Source organism: Aphelocoma coerulescens, unplaced genomic scaffold, assembly GCF_041296385.1.
Source record: "Aphelocoma coerulescens isolate FSJ_1873_10779 unplaced genomic scaffold, UR_Acoe_1.0 HiC_scaffold_205, whole genome shotgun sequence".
Lineage (NCBI taxonomy): Eukaryota > Metazoa > Chordata > Aves > Passeriformes > Corvidae > Aphelocoma > Aphelocoma coerulescens.
In genome coordinates this window covers 131,901-153,032 of record NW_027183551.1, presented here as the reverse complement: position 1 = coordinate 153,032, position 21,132 = coordinate 131,901, and the positions used below count along the sequence as shown (strand labels likewise).

General features: G+C 47.9%; 1 protein-coding gene across 1 annotated transcript in view; it reads right to left on the bottom strand.

Moving 5' to 3' along the window:
* The window catches only part of STAG3 (STAG3 cohesin complex component), a 78,265-nt gene that overhangs the window by 51,788 nt on the left and 5,345 nt on the right, over positions 1 to 21,132 (bottom strand). The window contains exons 6-11 of the mRNA XM_068999022.1: positions 18,804 to 18,880; positions 16,012 to 16,216; positions 8,480 to 8,631; positions 6,429 to 6,502; positions 4,091 to 4,214; positions 1,290 to 1,388 (exon numbers count right to left, since the gene is read on the bottom strand). Of these exons, the coding sequence (XP_068855123.1) occupies positions 1,290 to 1,388; positions 4,091 to 4,214; positions 6,429 to 6,502; positions 8,480 to 8,631; positions 16,012 to 16,216; positions 18,804 to 18,880 (731 nt within the window). The remainder of the gene's footprint in view (positions 1 to 1,289; positions 1,389 to 4,090; positions 4,215 to 6,428; positions 6,503 to 8,479; positions 8,632 to 16,011; positions 16,217 to 18,803; positions 18,881 to 21,132) is intronic.

Genomic DNA, 21,132 nt, shown 5'->3' with positions numbered 1-21,132 from the left:
TCCAGCCCCATTTTCCCGCTTTTTTCCCCCCATTCCAGCCCCATTTTCCCATTTTTTCCTCTTTCCCCCCCCTTTTTCCCTCATTTCCTGCCCCTTTTCCCTCATTTCCCCCCGTTTATTCCCATTTCCCCCCCAATTTTCCCCCAGTTTTCCCAGTTTCCCCCCCATTTTTCTCTCATTTCGTCCCCCTTTTCCCTCATTTTTCCCCCCATTTTCCCCCCATTTTTCCCTCATTTCCTCCCCCTTTTCCCTCATTTTTCCCCCCATTTTCCCCCTTTTCCCCCATTTCCCATTTTCCCGCCATTTTTCCCCCTTTTCCCCCATTTTTCCCTCTTTTCCCCCATTCCCCCCCCCTTTTCCCCTCATTTTCCCCATTTTTCCCTCATTTCCTCCCCATTTCCCCCTAGTTTCCCCTCATTTCCCATTTTCCCCCAGTTTTTTCCCTTTTCCCCCCATTTTTCCCTCTTTTCCCCCATTTCCCCCCATTTTTCCCAGTTTCCCCCCATTTTTCCCCCATTTCCTCCCCCTTTTCCCTCATTTTCCCCATTTTTCCCTTATTTCCCCCCCATTTTTCCCATTTTCCCGCCATTTTCCCCCATTTTTCCCAGTTTTCCCCCATTTCCCCCCATTTCTCCCAGTTTCCCCTATTTTTCCCATTTCCCCCCATTTTTCCCTCATTTCCTGCCCCTTTTCCCTCATTTCCCCCCATTTATTCCCATTTTTCCTCCTTTTTCCCTCATTTCTCCCATTTATTCCCACTTTTCCCCCCATTTTCCCCCATTTTTCCCTCATTTCCTCCCATTTTCCCTCATTTTTCCCATTTTTCCCATTTTCCCATTTCCCCCCCATTTTTCTGCCATTTTTCCCCGTTTTCCCCCATTTTTCCCTCTTTTCCCCCATTTCCCCCTATTTTTCCCAGTTCCCCCCATTTTCCCCCATTTTTCCCTTATTTCCCCCCCATTTTTCTGCCATTTTTCCCCGTTTTCCCCCATTTTTCCCTCTTTTCCCCCATTTCCCCCTATTTTTCCCAGTTCCCCCCATTTTCCCCCATTTTTCCCTTATTTCCCCCCATTTTTCCCTCTTTTCCACCCCTTTTCCCATTTCCCCCCCATTTTTCCCTCATTTCCTGCTTTTCTCTCATTTCCCCCCATTTATTCCCATTTTCCCCCCCATTTTTCCCCCATTTTTCCCATTTTCCCCCCATTTTTCCCTCATTTCCTCCCCCTTTTCCCTCATTTTTCCCCCCATTTTTCCCATTTTCCCCCCATTTTTCCCCGTTTTTCCCAGACCTTGAACCTCTCCGTGAACAGCTCCAGGTTCGGGGCCATCTCCGGAATTCCATAAATTCCCTGCAGGGCCTTCACACACTGGAGCCGAACCTCCCCGTGCTGGAAAAGTGGGAAAAAATCAGGAATTCCGGCATCTCCAACCCCCCTGGATCCACCTGGAGCCCAAATTTCCCTCATTCCCACCCTTTTTCCCCCATTTTTCCTCCCTTTTTCCATAATTTCTCCCCATTCCCACTCTCTTTTTCTCATTTTCCCTCCATTTCTCTCCTTTCCAAACCTCTTCCCCAACGTTTTCCCCCATTCCAACCTCGGTTTCCCCAATTTCCCCTCATCCCATCCCAGTTTTCGTCGTTCTCCAGCATTTTCCCCATTCCCACCCCGTTTTCCCTCAAATTTCCCTCACATTTCCCTCACATTTCCCTCATTTTCTCCCATTTTCCCTCACCTCAATCCCCTTTTCCCTTATTTTCCCTCCATTTTTCCCTCTTCCCGCCCCATTTTTCCCATTCCCACCTCATTTTCCCTCCATTTTCCCTCCTTTTCCCTCCGTTTTCCCATCATTTTCCCCATCCCAAACCCATTTCAATTTTTTCTCCCTTTACTCTCAAATTTCTCTCATTTTCTCTTCATTTCCCCTCATTCTCTCCCCGTTTTCCCTCATCCCAATCCCATTTTCCCTCACTTTCCCTCAAATTTCCCTCATTTTCTCCCATTTTTCCCTCATTTTCTCCCATTTTCTCCCAATTTCCCCCATTCCCCCTCATTTTCCCTCATTTTCTCCCCATTTTCCTTTATTTTCTCCCCATTTTCCCTCATTTTCTCCCCATTTTCCCTCATTTTCCCCCATTTTCTCCCCAATTTCTCTCATCTTCTCCCCATTTTCTCCCCAATTTCCCTCATTTTCTCCCCAATTTCTCCCCAATTTCCCTCATTCCACCTCATTTTCTCCACATTTTCCCTCATCCCAATCCCATTTTCCCTCATTTTCTCCCATTTTCCCTCATTCCCCCATTTTCTCCCATTTTCTCCCCATTTCCCCTCATTTCCCCCCCATTTTCTCCCCAATTTCTCTCATCTTCTCCCCATTTTCTCCCCATTTTCCCTCATTTTCTCCTCATTTTCCCTCATCCCAACCCTATTTTCCCTCATTTCCCCTCAGATTTCCCTCATTTTCTCCATTTTTTCCCAATTTCCCTCCATTCCTCCTCATTTTCTCCCTGTTTTCCCTCATCCCAATCCCATTTCCCCTCATCTTCTCTCCATTTTCTCCCCATTTTCCCTCATCTTCTCCCAATTTCCCTCACTCCCCCTCATTTTCTCCCCGTTTTCCCTCATTTTCCCTCATTTTTTCTCTGGTTTCCTTCATCCCAATCCCATTTCCCCTCATTTTCTCTCATTTTCCCTCATTTTCTCCCCGTTTCTCCCCATTTTCCCTCATTTTCTCCCCATTTTCCCTCATTTTCCCCCCATTTTCCCTTATTTTCTCTCCATTCCCCCTCATTTTCTCCCCGTTTTCCCTCATTTTCCCCCCATTTTCCCTTATTTTCTCTCCATTCCCCCTCATTTTCTCCCCGTTTTCCCTCATTTTCCCCCCATTTTCCCTTATTTTCTCTCCATTCCCCCTCATTTTCTCCCCGTTTTCCCTCATTTTCTCTCCATTCCCCCTCATTTTCTCTCCATTCCCCCTCATTTTCTCCCCGTTTTCCCTCATCCCAATCCCATTTTCCCTCATTTCCCCTCAGATTTCCCTCATTTTCTCCCCAATTTCCCCCATTCTCCCTCATTTTCTGTTTTCCCCCATTTTCCTCACTTTCTCCCCATTTTCCTCACTTTCTCCCCATTTTCCCTCATTTTCCCCCCGTTTTCCCTCATTTTCCCTCACTCCCCCTCATTTTCTCCCCATTTTCCCTCATTCCAAACACATTTCCCCTCATTTTCCCCTCATTTCCCTCATTTTCTCCCAATTTCCCTCACTCCCCCTCATTTTCTCCCCGTTTTCTCTCATTTTCCCTCATTTTCCCTCCATTCCCCCTCATTTTCTCCCCCTTTTCCCTCATTTTCCCTCATTTTCTCCTCATTTTCTCCCCATTTCCCTCACTCCCCCTCCTTTTCTCCCCGTTTCTCCCCATTTTCCCTCATTTTCCCTCCATTCCCCCTCATTTTCTCCCCGTTTTCCCTCATCCCAATCCCATTTTCCCTCATTTCCCCTCAGATTTCCCTCATTTTCTCCCCAATTTCCCCCATTCCCCCTCATTTTCTGTTTTACCCCGTTTTCCTCATTTTCTCCCCATTTTCCCTCATTTTCCCTCCATTCCCCCTCACTTTCTGTTTCCCCCCATTTTCCTCATTTTCTCTCATTTTCTCCCTATTTTCCCTCATTTTCTCCCTATTTTCCCTCATTTCCTCCCCATTTTCCCTCATTTTCTCCCTATTTTCCCTCATTTTCTCCCTATTTTCCCTCATTTTCTCCCTATTTTCCCTCATTTTCTCCCCGTTTCTCCCCATTTTCCCTCATTTTCCCTCCATTCCCCCTCATTTTCTCCCCATTTTCCCTCCATTCCCCCTCATTTTCTCCCCATTTTCCCTCATTTTCCCTCATTTTCTCCCTATTTTCCCTCATTTCCTCCCCATTTTCCCTCATTTTCTCCCCATTTTCCCTCATTTTCTCCCCATTTTCCCTCATTTCCTCCCCATTTTCCCTCATTTTCTCCCCATTTTCCCTCATCCCAATCCCATTTTCCCTCATCCCCCCGCCTTTTCCCGCCCTTCCCGGCCCTCCCAGCGCGGAATTCCGGCCCCACCTTGTCGTGGAGGGTCCAGCCCAGGTACTTGAGGTGGCCGTCGGTCAGGAAGGATGCCGGGAATTTCCTTATCCACAGCCCCAGCTCCTCCATGCACATCGCGCGGATTTCGGGCACCACGTCCCTGCTCCCGGGCAGGATCGTTTTCCCCATTTTCCTGCTCATTTTCCCATTTTTCCCTGTTTTTCCCCCAGAATTCCGGCCTTTCCCCTCACCGGTAGCGGTGCACAAAACCTCCCCTTGAAGATCCCGTTCCTTTTTCCCTCCATTTTCCCATTTTCCCCCCATTTTTTTCCATTTCACCCCCATTTTCCCTCCATTTCCCCCCCATTTTTCCCATTTTCCTGCTCCCTTTCCCCATTTTCCTGCTCATTTTTCCCATTTTTCCCATTTTCCCCCCAGAATTCCGGCCTTTCCCCTCACCAGTGGGTGCACAAAGACGTCCTCGAAGATCCCGTTCCTTTTTCCCTCCATTTTTCCCATTTCCCTCCCATTTTTCCCATTTTCCCCCATTTTTTTCCCATTTTCCTGCTCCCTTTCCCCATTTTCCTGCTCGTTTTTACCATTTTTCCCTGTTTTTCCCCCGGAATTCCGGGCTTTCCCCTCACCACTACCCATGCACGAAGCCTCACCTCACCTGCAAATCCAGCTCCTTTTTCCCTCCATTTTCCCCATTTTCCCTCCATTTCCCTCCCATTTTTCCCATTTCCCTCCCCATTTTTCCCATTTTCCTGCTCCTTTTTCCCTGTTTTTTCCCCATTTTTCCCCCGGAATTCCGGCCTTTCCCCTCACCGGTAGCGGTGCACGAAGACGCCCTTGAAGACCCCGTTCCTTTTTCCCTCCATTTTTCCCATTTCCCCCCCATTTTCCCCCATTTTCCTGCTCCCTTTTCCCATTTTCCTGCTCCCTTTTCCCATTTTCCTGCTCCCTTTCCCCATTTTTCCCTGTTTTTTCCCCATTTTTCCCCCGGAATTCCGGCCTTTCCCCTCACCGGTAGCGGTGCACAAAACCTCCCCTTGAAGATCCCGTTCCTTTTTCCCTCCATTTTCCCCATTTTCCCCCCATTTTTTTCCATTTCACCCCCATTTTCCCTCCATTTCCCCCCCATTTTTCCCATTTTCCTGCTCCCTTTCCCCATTTTCAGGATCATTTTTCCCATTTTTCCCATTTTCCCCCCAGAATTCCGGCCTTTCCCCTCACCAGTGGGTGCACAAAGACGCCCTCGAAGATCCCGTTCCTTTTTCCCTCCATTTTTCCCATTTCCCTCCCATTTTTCCCATTTTCCCCCATTTTTTTCCCATTTTCCTGCTCCCTTTCCCCATTTTCCTGCTCGTTTTTACCATTTTTCCCTGTTTTTCCCCCGGAATTCCGGGCTTTCCCCTCACCACTACCCATGCACGAAGCCTCACCTGCAAATCCAGCTCCTTTTTCCCTCCATTTTCCCCATTTTCCCTCCATTTCCCTCCCATTTTTCCCATTTCCCTCCCCATTTTTCCCATTTTCCTGCTCCTTTTTCCCTGTTTTTTCCCCATTTTTCCCCCGGAATTCCGGCCTTTCCCCTCACCAGTAGCGGTGCACGAAGACGCCCTTGAAGATCCCGTTCCTTTTTCCCTCCCATTTTTCCCATTTCCCTCACATTTTTCCCATTTCCCCCCCATTTTCCCCCATTTTCCTGCTCCCTTTTCCCATTTTCCTGCTCCCTTTTTCCATTTTTCCCCATTTTTCCCCGTTTTTCCCCCAGAATTCCGGCCTTTCCCCTCACCAGTAGCGGTGCACGAAGACGCCCTTGAAGACCCCGTTCCTTTTTCCCTCCATTTTCCCTCCATTTTTCCCATTTCCCCCCCATTTTCCCCCATTTTCCTGCTCCCTTTTCCCATTTTCCTGCTCCCTTTCCCCATTTTTCCCTGTTTTTTCCCCATTTTCCCCCCAGAATTCCGGCCTTTCCCCTCACCGGTAGCGGTGCACGAAGACGCCCTTGAAGATCCCGTTCCTTTTTCCCTCCATTTTTCCCATTTTCCCTCACATTTTTCCCATTTCCCCCCCATTTTCCCCCATTTTCCTGCTCCCTTTTCCCATTTTCCTGCTCCCTTTTCCCATTTTTCCCTGTTTTTTCCCCGTTTTCCCCCGGAATTCCGGCCTTTCCCCTCACCGGTAGCGGTGCACGAAGACGCCCTTGAAGACCCCGTTCCTTTTTCCCTCCATTTTCCCTCCATTTTTCCCATTTCCCCCCCATTTTCCCCCATTTTCCTGCTCCCTTTTCCCATTTTCCTGCTCCCTTTTCCCATTTTTCCCTGTTTTTTCCCCGTTTTTCCCCCGGAATTCCGGCCTTTCCCCTCACCGGTAGCGGTGCACAAAGACCCCTTTGAAGATCGCGTTCATCAGCAGCTCCAGCTCCTCCTGCTGCTCCCGCAGCTGCGATTCCCGGGAATTCAGGGCCCCAAAATCCCCCCCATTCCACCCAAAATCCGACAAATCCACCCCAAAATCCACCAAATTCCACCCCAAATCCCCAAATTCCCCCTCAAATCCATCAAAATCCACCCCAAATCCATCAAAATCCACCCAAAATCCAACAAATCCACCCCAAATCCCCCCAATTCCACCCAAAAGCACCCCCAAATCCAACAATTCCACCCAAAAGCACCCCCAAATCCAACAAATCCACCCCAAATCCCCCCAAGTCCACCCAAAATCACCCCCAAATCCAACAAATCCACCCCAAATACAACAATGTCCACCCAAAATCACCCCCAAATCCAACAAATCCACCCCAAAATCCCCCAAATTCCCTCTCAAATCCATCAAAATCCACCCCAAATCCCCCCAATTCCACCCAAAATCCCCCCAATTCCACCCAAAATCCACCCCAAGTCCAACAAATCCACCCAAAATCCACCAAATCCCCCGCAATATCCCCCAAATTCCCCCAAAATCCCAAAAAATCTCAAAAAAATAAAAAATTCCCAAAAAAATCCCAAAAACTAAAAAAAGTCCCTAAAAATCCCCAAAGAATCTAAAAAAAGCCCCCAAAAATCAAAAAAAATCCTCAAAAAATCAAAAAAAACCTCCCAAAAATCATCAAAACAACCCAAAAAAATCCCCAAAAAATCCCAAAACTTCCTCAAAAAAAACCCAAAAAATCCAAAAAAATGCCCCAAAAAATCCCCAAAAAATCTCAAAAAAATTGCAAAAACTTTCCCCAAAAAAAACCAAAAATCAGAAAAAAAACCAAAAAAATCCCAAAAAATCCCTAAAAAATCCCCAAAAATGTCAAAAAAAACCCCAAAAAATGCCCCAAAAATAAAAAAATATCCAAAAAAATCCTAAAAAAATCCCAAAAAATCCCCAAAAATCCTCAAAAAAATTGCAAAAACATTACCAAAAATATCCCCAAATGTCAGAAAAAATCCCAAAAAAATCCCAAAAAAATCTCAAAAAAATCCCCCCCCAGAAAAATCCCAACCCCCCCCAAAAAAATCCCCCCAAAATCCACAAAAATCAAAAAAAATCAAAAAAAAAAAAAAAAATCTGAAAAACCCCAAGAAATCCAAAAAAATCCTCAAAAATCCCCAAAAGTCCAAAAAAAAAAAAATCCAAAAACAAAAAACCAAAAAAATCCCCAAAAAATCCCCAAAAATCCCCAAAAAAGTTTAAATTTTAAAACACAAAAAATCTCAAAAAAATCCCCCCAAAAATCCCAAAAAAATAAAAAAAATCCAAAAAACTGCCAAGAAATCCAAAAAAATCCAAAAAAAATCCCCAAAAATCCAAAAAAAATAGAAAAAAATACAAAAATAAAAACCAAAAAAAACCCCCAAAAGTCCCAAAAAAATTTTAAAAAATCCAAAAAAAATCTCAAAAAAATCCCCAAAAATTCCCCAAAAAAAGTCCCCAAAATTTTTTTAAAAATCCAAAAAAAAATCTCCAAAAAAATCCCCGAAAAATCAAAAAAAAATCCCAAAAAAATCCCCAAAAAAATCAAAAAAAATCAAAAAAATTAAAAAAAATCAAAAAAAATCAAAAAAAATCAAAAAAAATCAAAAAAAAATCCCAAAAAATCCCAAAAAATCAAAAAAAATCCCAAAAAAATCAAAAAAAAAAAAAATAAAAAAAATCAAAAAAATCAAAAAATAAAAAAATAAAAAAAATAAAAAAAAATCCCAAAAAATCCCAAAAAATCAAAAAAAAATCTCCAAAAAAATCCTCGAAAAATCAAAAAAAAATCCCAAAAAAATAAAAAAAAATCAAAAAAAATAAAAAAAAAATCCCAAAAAATCAAAAAAAAATCAAAAAAAAATCCCAAAAAATCAAAAAAAAATCCCAAAAAAATCCCCAAAAAATCCCAAAAATCCCCAAAATGCCCCAAAATCCCCCAGCCCCCCCCGGCACCTCCCGTCCTTGCTCCTCGAGCGCCTCGAGCCGCTCGCTGCCCCTCCGCGCCGGCGCTTTGGCCCTCTCGGCCTCCAGCTGGCGCCGGGAGCGCTCCTGCTGCTGCCCCACGGCCACGGCCACGGCCACCAGGGAGCTCATCACCTTCAGGGCTGGGGGAAACAGGGGAGATTTGGGGTGAAAAAGGGGGAAAATGGGGAAAAACAGGGAAAAAATGGGAAAAAACGGGGGAAAAATGAGAGAAAATGGGGGGAAAATGGGGAAAAATGGGTAAAAAGGGGGGGGGAAAAAGGGGGAAAATCGGGATGGGAGAGAGGGAAATTCCAGCAGGGAGCTCATCACCTTCAGGGCTGGGGGAAAAAGGAGAGGTTTGGGGTGAAAAAGGGGGAAAATGGGGAAAAACAGAAAAAAAATGGGAAAAAACGGGGGAAAAATGAGAGAAAATGGGGGGAAAATGGGGAAAAATGGGTAAAAAGGGGGGGAAAAAAGGGGGAAAATCGGGACGGGAAAGAGGGAAATTCCAGCAGGGAGCTCATCACCTTCAGGGCTGGGGGAAAAAGGAGAGGTTTGGGGTGAAAAAGGGGGAAAATGGGGAAAAACAGAAAAAAAATGGGAAAAAACGGGGGAAAAATGGGAGAAAACGGAAAAAAAATGGGTAAGAAGGGGGGAAAAAAAGGGGGAAAATTGGGATGGGAAAGAGGGAAATTCCAGCAGGGAGCTCATCACCTTCAGAGCTGGGGGAAACAGGGAAGATTTGGGGTGAAAGTGGGGGAAAATGGGAAAAAACAGGGAAAAAATGGGAAAAAACGGGGGAAAAATGAGAGAAAATGGGTAAAAAGGGGGGGGGGAAAAAAGGGGGAAAATCGGGATGGGAGAGAGGGAAATCCCACAGCCACGGCCACCAGAGAGCTCATCACCTTCAGGGCTGGGGGAAACAGGGGAGATTTGGGGTGAAAGTGGGGGAAAATGGGAAAAAACAGGGAAAAAATGGGAAAAAACGGGGGGAAAATGGGAAAAAACGGGGGAAAAATGGGAATAAAAAGGGGAAAATTGGGATGGGAGAGAGGGAAATTCCAGCAGGGAGCTCATCACCTTCAGGGCTGGGGGAAACAGGGGAGATTTGGGGTGAAAATGGGGGAATATGGGGAAAAACAGAAAAAAAATGGGAAAAAACGGGGGAAAAATGAGAGAAAATGGGGGGAAAATGGGAATAAAAGGGGGAAAATTGGGATGGGAAAGAGGGAAATTCCAGCAGGGAGCTCATCACCTTCAGGGCTGGGGGAAAACACAGGGGGTTTGGGGTGAAAGTGGCGGAAAAGGGGAAAAAACAGGGAAAAAATGGGAAAAAACGGGGGAAAAATGGGGAAAAACAGGGGAAAAATGGGGAAAACCGGGGGGAAAATGGGAGAAAATGGGGGGAAAATGGGAATAAAAGGGGGAAAATTGGGATGGGAAAGAGGGAAATTCCAGCAGGGAGCTCATCACCTTCAGGGCTGGGGGAAAACACAGGGGGTTTGGGGTGAAAATGGGGGAAAATGGGAAAAAACAGGGAAAAAATGGGAAAAAATGGGGGAAAAATGGGAAAAAACGGGGGAAAAATGGGAGAAAATGGGGGGAAAATGGGAATAAAAGGGGGAAAATCGGGATGGGAGAGAGGGAAATTCCAGCAGGGAGCTCATCACCTTCAGGGCTGGGGGAAACAGGGGAGATTTGGGGTGAAAAAGGGGGGAAAATGGGGAAAAACAGGGAAAAAATGGGAAAAAACGGGGGAAAAATGGGGAAAAACGGGGGGAAAATGGGAGAAAATGGGGGGAAAATGGGAATAAAAGGGGGAAAATTGGGATGGGAGAGAGGGAAATTCCAGCAGGGAGCTCATCACCTTCAGGGCTGGGGGAAAAAGGAGAGGTTTGGGGTGAAAAAGGGGGAAAATGGGGAAAAACAGAAAAAAAATGGGAAAAAACAGGGAAAAATGGGAGAAAACGGAAAAAAAATGGGTAAGAAGGGGGGAATAAAAGGGGGAAAATTGGGATGGGAAAGAGGGAAATTCCAGCAGGGAGCTCATCACCTTCAGGGCTGGGGGAAAACACAGGGGGTTTGGGGTGAAAGTGGGGGAAAATGGGGAAAAACAGAAAAAAAATGGGAAAAAACGGGGGAAAAATGGGAGAAAATGGGGGAAAAATGGGAATAAAAAGGGGAAAATTGGGATGGGAGAGAGGGAAATTCCAGCAGGGAGCTCATCACCTTCAGAGCTGGGGGAAAACACAGGGGGTTTGGGGTGAAAATGGGGGAAAACGGGAAAAAACAGGGAAAAATGGGAAAAAACGGGGGGAAAATGGGAGAAAATGGGGGGAAAATGGGAATAAAAGGGGGAAAATTGGGATGGGAGAGAGGGAAATTCCAGCAGGGAGCTCATCACCTTCAGAGCTGGGGGAAACAGGGAAGATTTGGGGTGAAAGTGGGGGAAAATGGGAAAAAACAGGGAAAAAATGGGGAAAAACGGGGGAAAAATGGGGAAAAACGGGGGAAAATGGGAATAAAAGGGGGAAAATTGGGATGGGAGAGAGGGAAATTCCAGCAGGGAGCTCATCACCTTCAGGGCTGGGGGAAAACACAGCAGGTTTGGGGTGAAAATGGGGGAAAACGGGAAAAAACAGGGAAAAAATGGGAAAAAACGGGGGGAAAATGGGAGAAAATGGGGGGAAAATGGGAATAAAAGGGGGAAAATTGGGATGGGAGAGAGGGAAATTCCAGCAGGGAGCTCATCACCTTCAGAGCTGGGGGAAACAGGGGAGATTTGGGGTGAAAGTGGGGGAAAATGGGAAAAAACAGGGAAAAAATGGGAAAAAACGGGGGAAAAATGAGAGAAAATGGGGGGAAAATGGGAATAAAAGGGGGAAAATTGGGATGGGAGAGAGGGAAATCCCACGGCCACGGCCACCAGGGAGCTCATCACCTTCAGGGCTGGGGGAAACAGGGGAGATTTGGGGTGAAAATGGGGGAAAATGGGGAAAAACAGGGAAAAAATGGGAAAAAACGGGGGAAAAATGGGGAAAAACGGGGGGAAAATGGGAGAAAATGGGGGGAAAATGGGGAAAAATGGGTAAAAAGGGGGGGAAAAAAGGGGGAAAATCGGGATGGGAAAGAGGGAAATTCCAGCAGGGAGCTCATCACCTTCAGGGCTGGGGGAAAACACAGGGGGTTTGGGGTGAAAAAGGGGGAAAATGGGAAAAAACAGGGAAAAAATGGGAAAAAACAGAAAAAAAATGGGAAAAAATGGGGGGAAAATGGGAATAAAAGGGGGAAAATCGGGATGGGAGAGAGGGAAATCCCACGGCCACGGCCACCAGGGAGCTCATCACCTTCAGGGCTGGGGGAAAACACAGGGGGTTTGGGGTGAAAATGGGGGAAAATGGGAAAAACAGGGAAAAAATGGGAAAAAACGGGAGAAAAATGGGAGAAAATGGGGGGAAAATGGGAATAAAAAGGGGAAAATTGGGATGGGAGAGAGGGAAATCCCACGGCCACGGCCACCAGGGAGCTCATCACCTTCAGGGCTGGGGGAAAAAGGAGAGGTTTGGGGTGAAAAAGGGGGAAAATGGGGAAAAACAGAAAAAAAATGGGAAAAAACGGGGAAAAAATGGGAGAAAACGGAAAAAAAATGGGTAAGAAGGGGGGAAAAAAAGGGGGAAAATTGGGATGGGAAAGAGGGAAATTCCAGCAGGGAGCTCATCACCTTCAGGGCTGGGGGAAACAGGGGAGATTTGGGGTGAAAGTGGGGGAAAATGGGAAAAAACAGGGAAAAAATGGGAAAAAACGGGGGAAAAATGAGAGAAAATGGGTAAAAAGGGGGGGGGAAAAAAGGGGGAAAATCGGGATGGGAGAGAGGGAAATCCCACAGCCACGGCCACCAGAGAGCTCATCACCTTCAGGGCTGGGGGAAACAGGGGAGATTTGGGGTGAAAGTGGGGGAAAATGGGAAAAAACAGGGAAAAAATGGGAAAAAACGGGGGAAAAATGGGAGAAAATGGGGCAAAAATGGGAGAAAATGGGGGGAAAATGGGAATAAAAGGGGGAAAATTGGGATGGGAGAGAGGGAAATTCCAGCAGGGAGCTCATCACCTTCAGAGCTGGGGGAAAACACAGGGGGTTTGGGATGAAAGTGGGGGAAAATAGGAAAAACCGGAAAAAAAAAAGGGAAAAAACAGAAAAAAAATGGGAAAAAATGGGGGAAAATAGGAAAAAAATGGGGTTGGGAAGGAGGGAAATTCAGGAAAAGCAGCGGGAATGGCTCCGTACCTGCCAGGGTGGCCGTGTGGCGGAAGGCGCCTGCGAGTCCCAGAGCCCCGTGAGGAAGGAAAAGCAGCAGGAAAAGCAGCAGGAAAAGCAGCAGGAAAAGCAGGATAAAATCCAGATAAAAGGCAGGATAAAAACAGGATAAAATCCCGATAAAAGCCAAGAAAAAGGCAGAAAAAGGCAAACCAGGAATCACTCCCTACCTGCCAGCGTGGCTGTGTGGCAGAAGGCACCTGCGAGTCCGAGAGGCCCATGAGGAAGGGAAAGCAGGATGAAAGCAGCAGGAAAAGTAGGATAAAAACCAGGAAAAGCAGGAAAATCAGGATAAAAGCAGGAAAAGGAGCACTCTGTACCTGCCAGGGTGGCCGTGTGGCGGAAGGCGCCTGTGAGTCCGAGAGCCCCGTGAGGAAGGAAAAGCAGCAGGAAAAACAGCAGGAAAAGCAGGATAAAATCCAGATAAAATCCGGATAAAAACAGGATAAAAGCAGGATAAAAGGCGGGAAAAAGGCGGGAAAAAGGCGGGAAAAAGGCGGGAATGGCTCCGTACCTGCCAGGGTGGCCGTGTGGCGGAAGGCGCCTGCGAGTCCGAGAGCCCCGTGAGCAAGGAAAAGCAGCAGGAAAAGCAGCAGGAAAAGGAGCAGGAAAAGCAGAACAAAATCCAGACAAAAGCAGGATAAAAGGCAGGATAAAAGCAGGATAAAATCCAGATAAAATGCAGGATAAAAGCAGGACAAAATCCAGATAAAATCCAGGAAAAAGGCAGGAAAAGGCCCAGGAATGGCTCCCTACCTGCCAGGGTGGCCATGTGGCGGAAGGTGCCTGTGAGTCCGAGAGCCCCGTGAGGAAGGAAAAGCAGCAGGAAAAACAGCAGGAAAAGCAGGATAAAATCCAGATAAAATCCGGATAAAATGCAGAAAAAAAGCAGGAAAAGGCAGGAAAAAGGCAGGGAAAAGGCAGGAAAAGGCCCAGGAATGGCTCCGTACCTGCCAGGGTGGCCGTGTGGCGGAAGGCGCGCACCTGCGAGTCCGAGAGCCCCGTGAGGAAGGAAAAGCAGCAGGAAAAGCAGCAGGAAAAGCAGGATAAAATCCAGATAAAATGCAGGAAAAAAGCAGGAAAAAAGCAGGAAAAGGCAGGAAAAAGGCAGGAAAAGGCCCAGGAAAAGGCCCAGGAATGGCTCCGTACCTGCCAGGGTGGCCGTGTGGCGGAAGGCGCGCACCTGCGAGTCCGAGAGCCCCGTGAGGAAGGAAAAGCAGCAGGAAAAGCAGCAGGAAAAGCAAGAAAGAAAACAGGATAAAAGCAGAATAAAAGCAGAATAAAAGCAGGATAAAAGGCAGGATAAAATCCAGATAAAATCCACGAAAAAGGCAGGAAAAGGCCCAGGAATGGCTCCGTACCTGCCAGGGTGGCCGTGTGGTGGAAGGCGCCTGCGAGTCCGAGAGCCCCGTGAGCAAGGAACAGCAGCAGGAAAAGCAGCAGGAAAAGCAGGATAAAATCCAGATAAAAGCAGGATAAAAGGCAGGATAAAAGCAGGATAAAATCCAGATAAAATCCAGGAAAAAGGCAGGAAAAGGCAGGAAAAAAGCAGGAAAAAAGCAGGAAGAGCAGCGGGAATGGCTCCGTACCTGCCAGGGTGGCCGTGTGGCGGAAGGCGCCTGTGAGTCCGAGAGCCCCGTGAGGAAGGAAAAGCAGCAGGAAAAGCAGCAGGAAAAGCAGGATAAAATCCAGATAAAAGCCAAGAAAAAGGCAGAAAAAGGCAGACCAGGAATCACTCCCTACCTGCCAGCGTGGCTGTGTGGCAGAAGGCGCCTGCGAGTCCGAGAGGCCCATGAGGAAGGGAAAGCAGGATGAAAGCAGCAGGAAAAGTAGGATAAAAACCAGGAAAAGCAGGAAAATCGGGATAAAAGCAGGAAAAGGAGCACTCTGTACCTGCCAGGGTGGCCGTGTGGCGGAAGGTGCCTGTGAGTCCAAGAGCCCCGTGAGGAAGGAAAGGCAGCAGGAAAAGCAGGATAAAATCCAGATAAAATCCAGGAAAAAAGCAGGAAAAAAGCAGGAAAAAGGCAGGAAAAAGGCAGGATAAAAGGCAGGAAAAAGGCAGGAAAAAGGCAGGAAAAAGGCCCAGGAAAAGGCCCAGGAATGGCTCCGTACCTGCCAGGGTGGCCGTGTGGCGGAAGGCGCCTGCGAGTCCGAGAGCCCCGTGAGGAAGGAAAAGCAGCAGGAAAAGCAGCAGGAAAAGCAGGATAAAATCCAGATAAAAGGCAGGATAAAAACAGGATAAAATCCAGATAAAAGCCAAGAAAAAGGCAGAAAAAGGCAAACCAGGAATCACTCCCTACCTGCCAGCGTGGCTGTGTGGCAGAAGGCACCTGCGAGTCCGAGAGGCCCATGAGGAAGGGAAAGCAGGATGAAAGCAGCAGGAAAAGTAGGATAAAAACCAGGAAAAGCAGGAAAATCGGGATAAAAGCAGGAAAAGGAGCACTCTGTACCTGCCAGGGTGGCCGTGTGGCGGAAGGCGCCTGTGAGTCCGAGAGCCCCGTGAGGAAGGAAAGGCAGCAGGAAAAGCAGGATAAAATCCAGATAAAATCCAGGAAAAAAGCAGGAAAAAAGCAGGAAAAGGCAGGAAAAAGGCAGGAAAAAGGCAGGAAAAAGGCCCAGGAAAAGGCCCAGGAATGGCTCCGTACCTGCCAGGGTGGCCGTGTGGCGGAAGGCGCCTGTGAGTCCGAGAGCCCCGTGAGGAAGGAAAAGCAGCAGGAAAAGCAGCAGGAAAAGCAGGATAAAATCCAGATAAAAGCAGGATAAAAACAGGATAAAAGCAGGATAAAAGGCGGGAAAAAGGCGGGAAAAAGGCAGGAAAAAGGCGGGAATGGCTCCGTACCTGCCAGGGTGGCCGTGTGGCAGAAGGCGCCTGCGAGTCCGAGAGCCCCGTGAGGAAGGAAAAGCAGCAGGAAAAGCAGCAGGAAAAGCAAGAAAGAAAACAGGATAAAAGCAGAATAAAAGCAGAATAAAAGCAGGATAAAAGGCAGGATAAAATCCAGATAAAATCCACGAAAAAGGCAGGAAAAGGCCCAGGAATGGCTCCGTACCTGCCAGGGTGGCCGTGTGGCGGAAGGCGCCTGCGAGTCCGAGAGCCCCGTGAGGAAGGAAAGGCAGGATAAAAGCAGGATAAAATCCAGGAAAAAGGCAGAAAAAGGCAGGAAAAAGGCAGGAAAAAGGCAGGAAAAGGCCCAGGAATGGCTCCGTACCTGCCAGGGTGGCCGTGTGGCGGAAGGCGCGCACCTGCGAGTCCGAGAGCCCCGTGAGGAAGGAGAGCCACGTGTCCATGAGGAAGCCGTCGAGCAGCTCCCGGTGGCGGCTCCGCTCAACGATCCCGGCCAGGAGCTCCGAGAATCCAGCCCGGAAACGGCGCCAGGGCTGGGAACGGAGGGATAACGGGTACTCCGGAGAGGCCTGAGGGGAAAGGGAGGAATTGTGAGGGAAAGGGAGGGATTGTGGGGGAAAGAGAGGGATTCTGAGGGATAGAGAGGGATTCTGAGGGATAGAGAGGAATTCTGAGGGAAAAAGAGGGATTCTGAGGGATAGAGAGGGATTCTGAGGGAAAGAGAGGGATTCTGAGGGATAGAGAGGGATTCTGAGGGAAAAAGAGGGATTCTGAGGGAAAAAGAGGGATTCTGAGGGAATAGAGAGGGATTCTGAGGGAAAGGGAGGAATTCTGAGGGAAAGAGAGGGATTCTGAGGGAATAGAGAGGAATTCTGAGGGAAAGGGAGGAATTCTGAGGGAAAGAGAGAGATTCTGAGGGAAAGAGAGGCATTCTGAGGGAAAGAGAGGCATTCTGAGGGAAAGAGGGGGATTCTGAGGGAATAGAGAGGAATTCTGAGGGAAAGAGAGGAATTCTGAGGGATAGAGAGGAATTCTGAGGGATAGAGAGGGATTCTGAGGGAAAGAGAGGGATTCTGAGGGATAGAGAGGCATTCTGAGGGAAAGAGAGGGATTCTGAGGGATAGAGAGGGATTCTGAGGGATAGAGAGGGATTCTGAGGGAAAGAGAGGCATTCTGAGGGATAGAGAGGGATTCTGAGGGATAGAGAGGGATTCTGAGGGAAAGAGGGGGATTCTGAGGGAATAGAGAGGAATTCTGAGGGAAAGAGAGGAATTCTGAGGGATAGAGAGGAATTCTGAGGGATAGAGAGGGATTCTGAGGGAAAGAGGGGGATTCTGAGGGAAAAAGAGAGATTCTGGGGGATAGAGAGGGATTCTGAGGGATAGAGAGGGATTCTGAGGGAAAGAGAGGGATTCCAAGGGAATGAAGTGGAATTCCCAAGGAAAAGGAGAGGAATTCCCAGGGGAAGGAGCGGAATTCCAAGGAAAGGAGCAGAATTCCCAGGGGAAGAGCGGAATTCTGAGGAAAAGGAGCGGAATTCCCAGGGGAAAGGACGGAATTCCCAGGGAAAGGAGCAGAATTCCCGGGGGAAAGGACGGAATTCCCGAAGAAAGAGCGGAATTCCCAGGGGGAACAGGGAGAATTCCAAGGGGAACGGGGAGAATTCCAAAGGGAAGGGGGAGAATTCCAAGGGGAAGGGGGAGAATTCCAAGGGGAAGGTGGGTTTGGGGGGAAACGGCCAAGGTTGTGGGGAAAGAGCCCGAAATTCCAGGGGAAACACGCAAAATTCCATGGAAAAACCTGGAATTTCATGGGAAACAGCTGGAATTCTGGGGAAAACACGGAGAATTCCAGGGAAAACCACGCGAAATTCCAGGGAAAACAGCCAAGATTGCAAGGAAAACAGAGGAAATTCCAGGGAAAACCTCGGATTTCATGGGAAACATGCAAAATTCCAAGCAAAACACACGGAATTCCAAGGAAAACCCCCAAAATTCGCTGGGAAACACAAGAAATTCCGTGAAAAACCGAAAAAATTCCAGGGAAAAACCTTGGATTTCATGGGAAACACCTGGAATTCTGGGAAAAACACGTGGAATTCCAGGGAAAACCCCCAAAATTTGGTGGGAAACACCCGAATTCCAGGGGAGACAGGGAAAATTCATTGGAAAACAGCCAAGAGTGTGGGAAAAACCCCCAAAATTCCAGGGAAAACACAAGAAATTCCAGGGAAAAACCTCGAATTCCACGGAAAACGCGTGAAATTCCAGGGGAGAACACCCAGAATTCCAGGGAAAACCCCCAAAACTCCAGGAAAACCATAAAAAATTCCAGGGAAAAACCTTGAATTTCATGGAAAACACCTGGAATTCTGTGGAGAACACAGAGAATTCCAGGGAAAACCCCCAAAATTCCAGGGAAAAACCTTAAATTTCATGCAAAAAAACTGGAATTCTGGGGAAAACACAAAAAATTCCACAGAAAACAGCCAAGATTGTGGGGAAAAACCCCCAAAATTCCAGGGAAAACAAGAAATTCCAGGGAAAAACCTCGAATTCCATAGAAAACGTGCGAAATTCCAAAGGAAAACACAAAAAATTCCAGGGAAAACCCCCAAAATCCCACAGAAAACCATAAAAAATTGCAGGGAAAAACCTCGAATTCCACGGAAAACGCGCGAAATTCCAGAGGAAAACCCCCAGAATTCCAGGGAAAACCCCCAAAATCCCACAGAAAACCATAAAAAATTCCAGGAAAAACCTCGAATTCCACGGAAAACGCGCGAAATTCCAGGGGAAAACCCCCAGAATTCCAGGGAAAACCCCCAAAACTCCAGGAAAACCATAAAAAATTCCAGGAAAAACCTTGAATTCCACAGAAAACACACGAAATTCCAGGGGAAAACCCCCAGAATTCCAGGGAAAACCCCCAAAACTCCAGGAAAACCATAAAAAATTCCAGGAAAAACCTTGAATTCCACGGAAAACGCGCGAAATTCCAGGGGAAAACCCCCAGAATTCCAGGGAAAACCCCCAAAATCCCATGGAAAACCCCCCCAAATTCCCCCCAAAATCCCTTCCCGGCACTTTGGGCGACCCCAGACCCCCCGGATTCCCGGGAAAAGGCCCCGAATTCCCTGGAGAACCCCGGGGGTACCTCCTGGAAGCTCTCGGTGAGCCTCTGGATGATCTCGGAATTCTGCAGCTCCCGGAACATCTCCGGGGTCACCACGCCTGAGGATTCCCGGGAATTGCTTTTCCTGAGCCTTCTCCCCGCATCCCAAACCCAAAATCTCCGGTTTTCCCCCCGTTTTTACCAATCCCACCCCCGGAATCCCTCATTTTCCCTCATCCCAATCCCATTTCCCTCATCCCAATCCCATTTCCCCCATCCCAGTTCCATTTTCCCTCCATTTTCCCTTCATCCCAATCCCATTTTCCTCCATTTCCCTCATCCCAACCCCATTTTCCCTCCATTTTCCCTCATCCCAATCCCATTTTCCTCCACTTCCCCTCATCCCAATCCCATTTTCCCTTCATCCCAATCCCATTTTCCTCCATTTTCCCTCATCCCAGCCCCATTTTCCCTCCATTTTCCCTCATCCCAAGCCCATTTTCCTCCATTTCCCTCATCCCAATCCCATTTTCCCTCATCCCAATCCCATTTTCCACCGTTTTACCTCATCCCAACCCCATTTTCCCTCATCCCAGTTCCATTTTCCCTCCATTTTCCCTCATCCCAACCCCATTTTCCTCCATTTTCCCTCATCCCAACCCCATTTTCCCTCCATTTTCCTTCATCCCAACCCCATTTTCCTCCATTTTCCTTCATCCCAAACCCATTTTCCCTCCATTTTCCCTCATCTCAATCCCATTTTCCCTCCATTTTCCCTCATCTCAATCCCATTTTCCTCCATTTCCCTCATCCCAACCCCATTTTCCCTCCATTTTCCCTCATCCCAACCCCATTTTCCCTCATCCCAAACCCATTTTCCCTCCATTTTCCCTCATCCCAATCCCATTTTCCTCCATTTCCCTCATCCCAATACCCCCATTTTTCCTGTTCTCTCCCACATTTCCCCATTCCCCCCCATTTCCCCCCATGTTTCCCATTTCCCCCCATTTTTCCCCCGTTTTACCCCCATTTGCCCCCATTTTTCCCCATTTCTCCCATCTCCCTCCCATTCTCCCCCATTCTCCCCCATTCCCCCCCCATTTTTGCCCATTTTCCCTATTTTTGTGCCATTTTTCCGCCATTTTTGCCCATTTTCCCCGTTTTTCACCCCATTTCGTGCTGACCTCAGCGAACCGCGGCCCTCACGGTGCAATTGAGCAGCAATTCCCCCATTTTTGCCCGTTTTTTTTCCCATTTTCCCTGGCTTTTCCCCCATTTTCCCCCATTTTTTCCCATTTCCCCCCGTTTTTTTGCCCATTTTTGCCCATTTCCCCCTGGTTTTTTGCCCATTTTTTCCCATTTTTGCCCTTTTTTGCCCATTTTCCCCGTTTTTCACCCCATTTCGGTGCTGACCTCGGCAGCCCGCGGCCCTCACGGTGCAGTTGAGCAGCAATTCCCCCAGTTTTCCCCCATTTTTGCCCCATTTCCCTGCCTCATTTTTGCCCATTTTTGCCCCATTTTCGCCGTTTTTGCCCAATTTTCCCCCATTTTTGCCCATTTTCCCCGTTTTTCGCCCCATTTTCACACTGACCCCGGCAGCCCGCGGCCCTCACGGTGCAGTTGAGCAGCAATTCCCCCGGTTTTCCCCGGGTTTTTCCCCGTTTTTTCCCCATTTTTTCCCTTTTTTTTTTCCCCATTTTTGCCCATTTCCCCCCATTTTGCCCATTTTTGCCCATTTTCCCCGTTTTTCGCCCCATTTTCGCGCTGACCCCGGCAGCCCGCGGCCCTCACGGTGCAGTTGAGCAGCAATTCCCCCAGTTTTCCCCCATTTTTGCCCCATTTCCCTGCCTCATTTTTGCCCATTTTTGCCCCATTTTTGCCGTTTTTGCCCATTTTTGCCCACTTTTGCCCATTTTCCCCATTTTTCGCCCCATTTCGGTGCTGACCTCGGCAGCCCGCGGCCCTCACGGTGCAGTTGAGCAGCAATTCCCCCATTTTTCCCCCATTTTTGCCCCATTTCCCTGCCTCATTTTTGCCCCATTTTCCCCGTTCTTTTTCCCCATTTTTGCCCTTTTTTGCCCATTTTTGCCCATTTTCCCCGTTTTTCACCCCATTTTCGCGCTGACCCCGGCAGCCCGCGGCCCTCACGGTGCAGTTGAGCAGCAATTCCCCCATTTTTCCCCATTTTTGCCCATTTTGCCCCCATTTTTGCCCATTTCCCCCCGTTTTTTTTCCCTTTTTTCCCCCGTTTTTTGCCAATTTTGCCCATTTTTACCCATTTTCCCCGTTTTTCACCCTATTTCGGTGCTGACCCCGGCAGCCCGCGGCCCTCACGGTGCAGTTGAGCAGCAATTCCCCCAGTTTTCCCCGG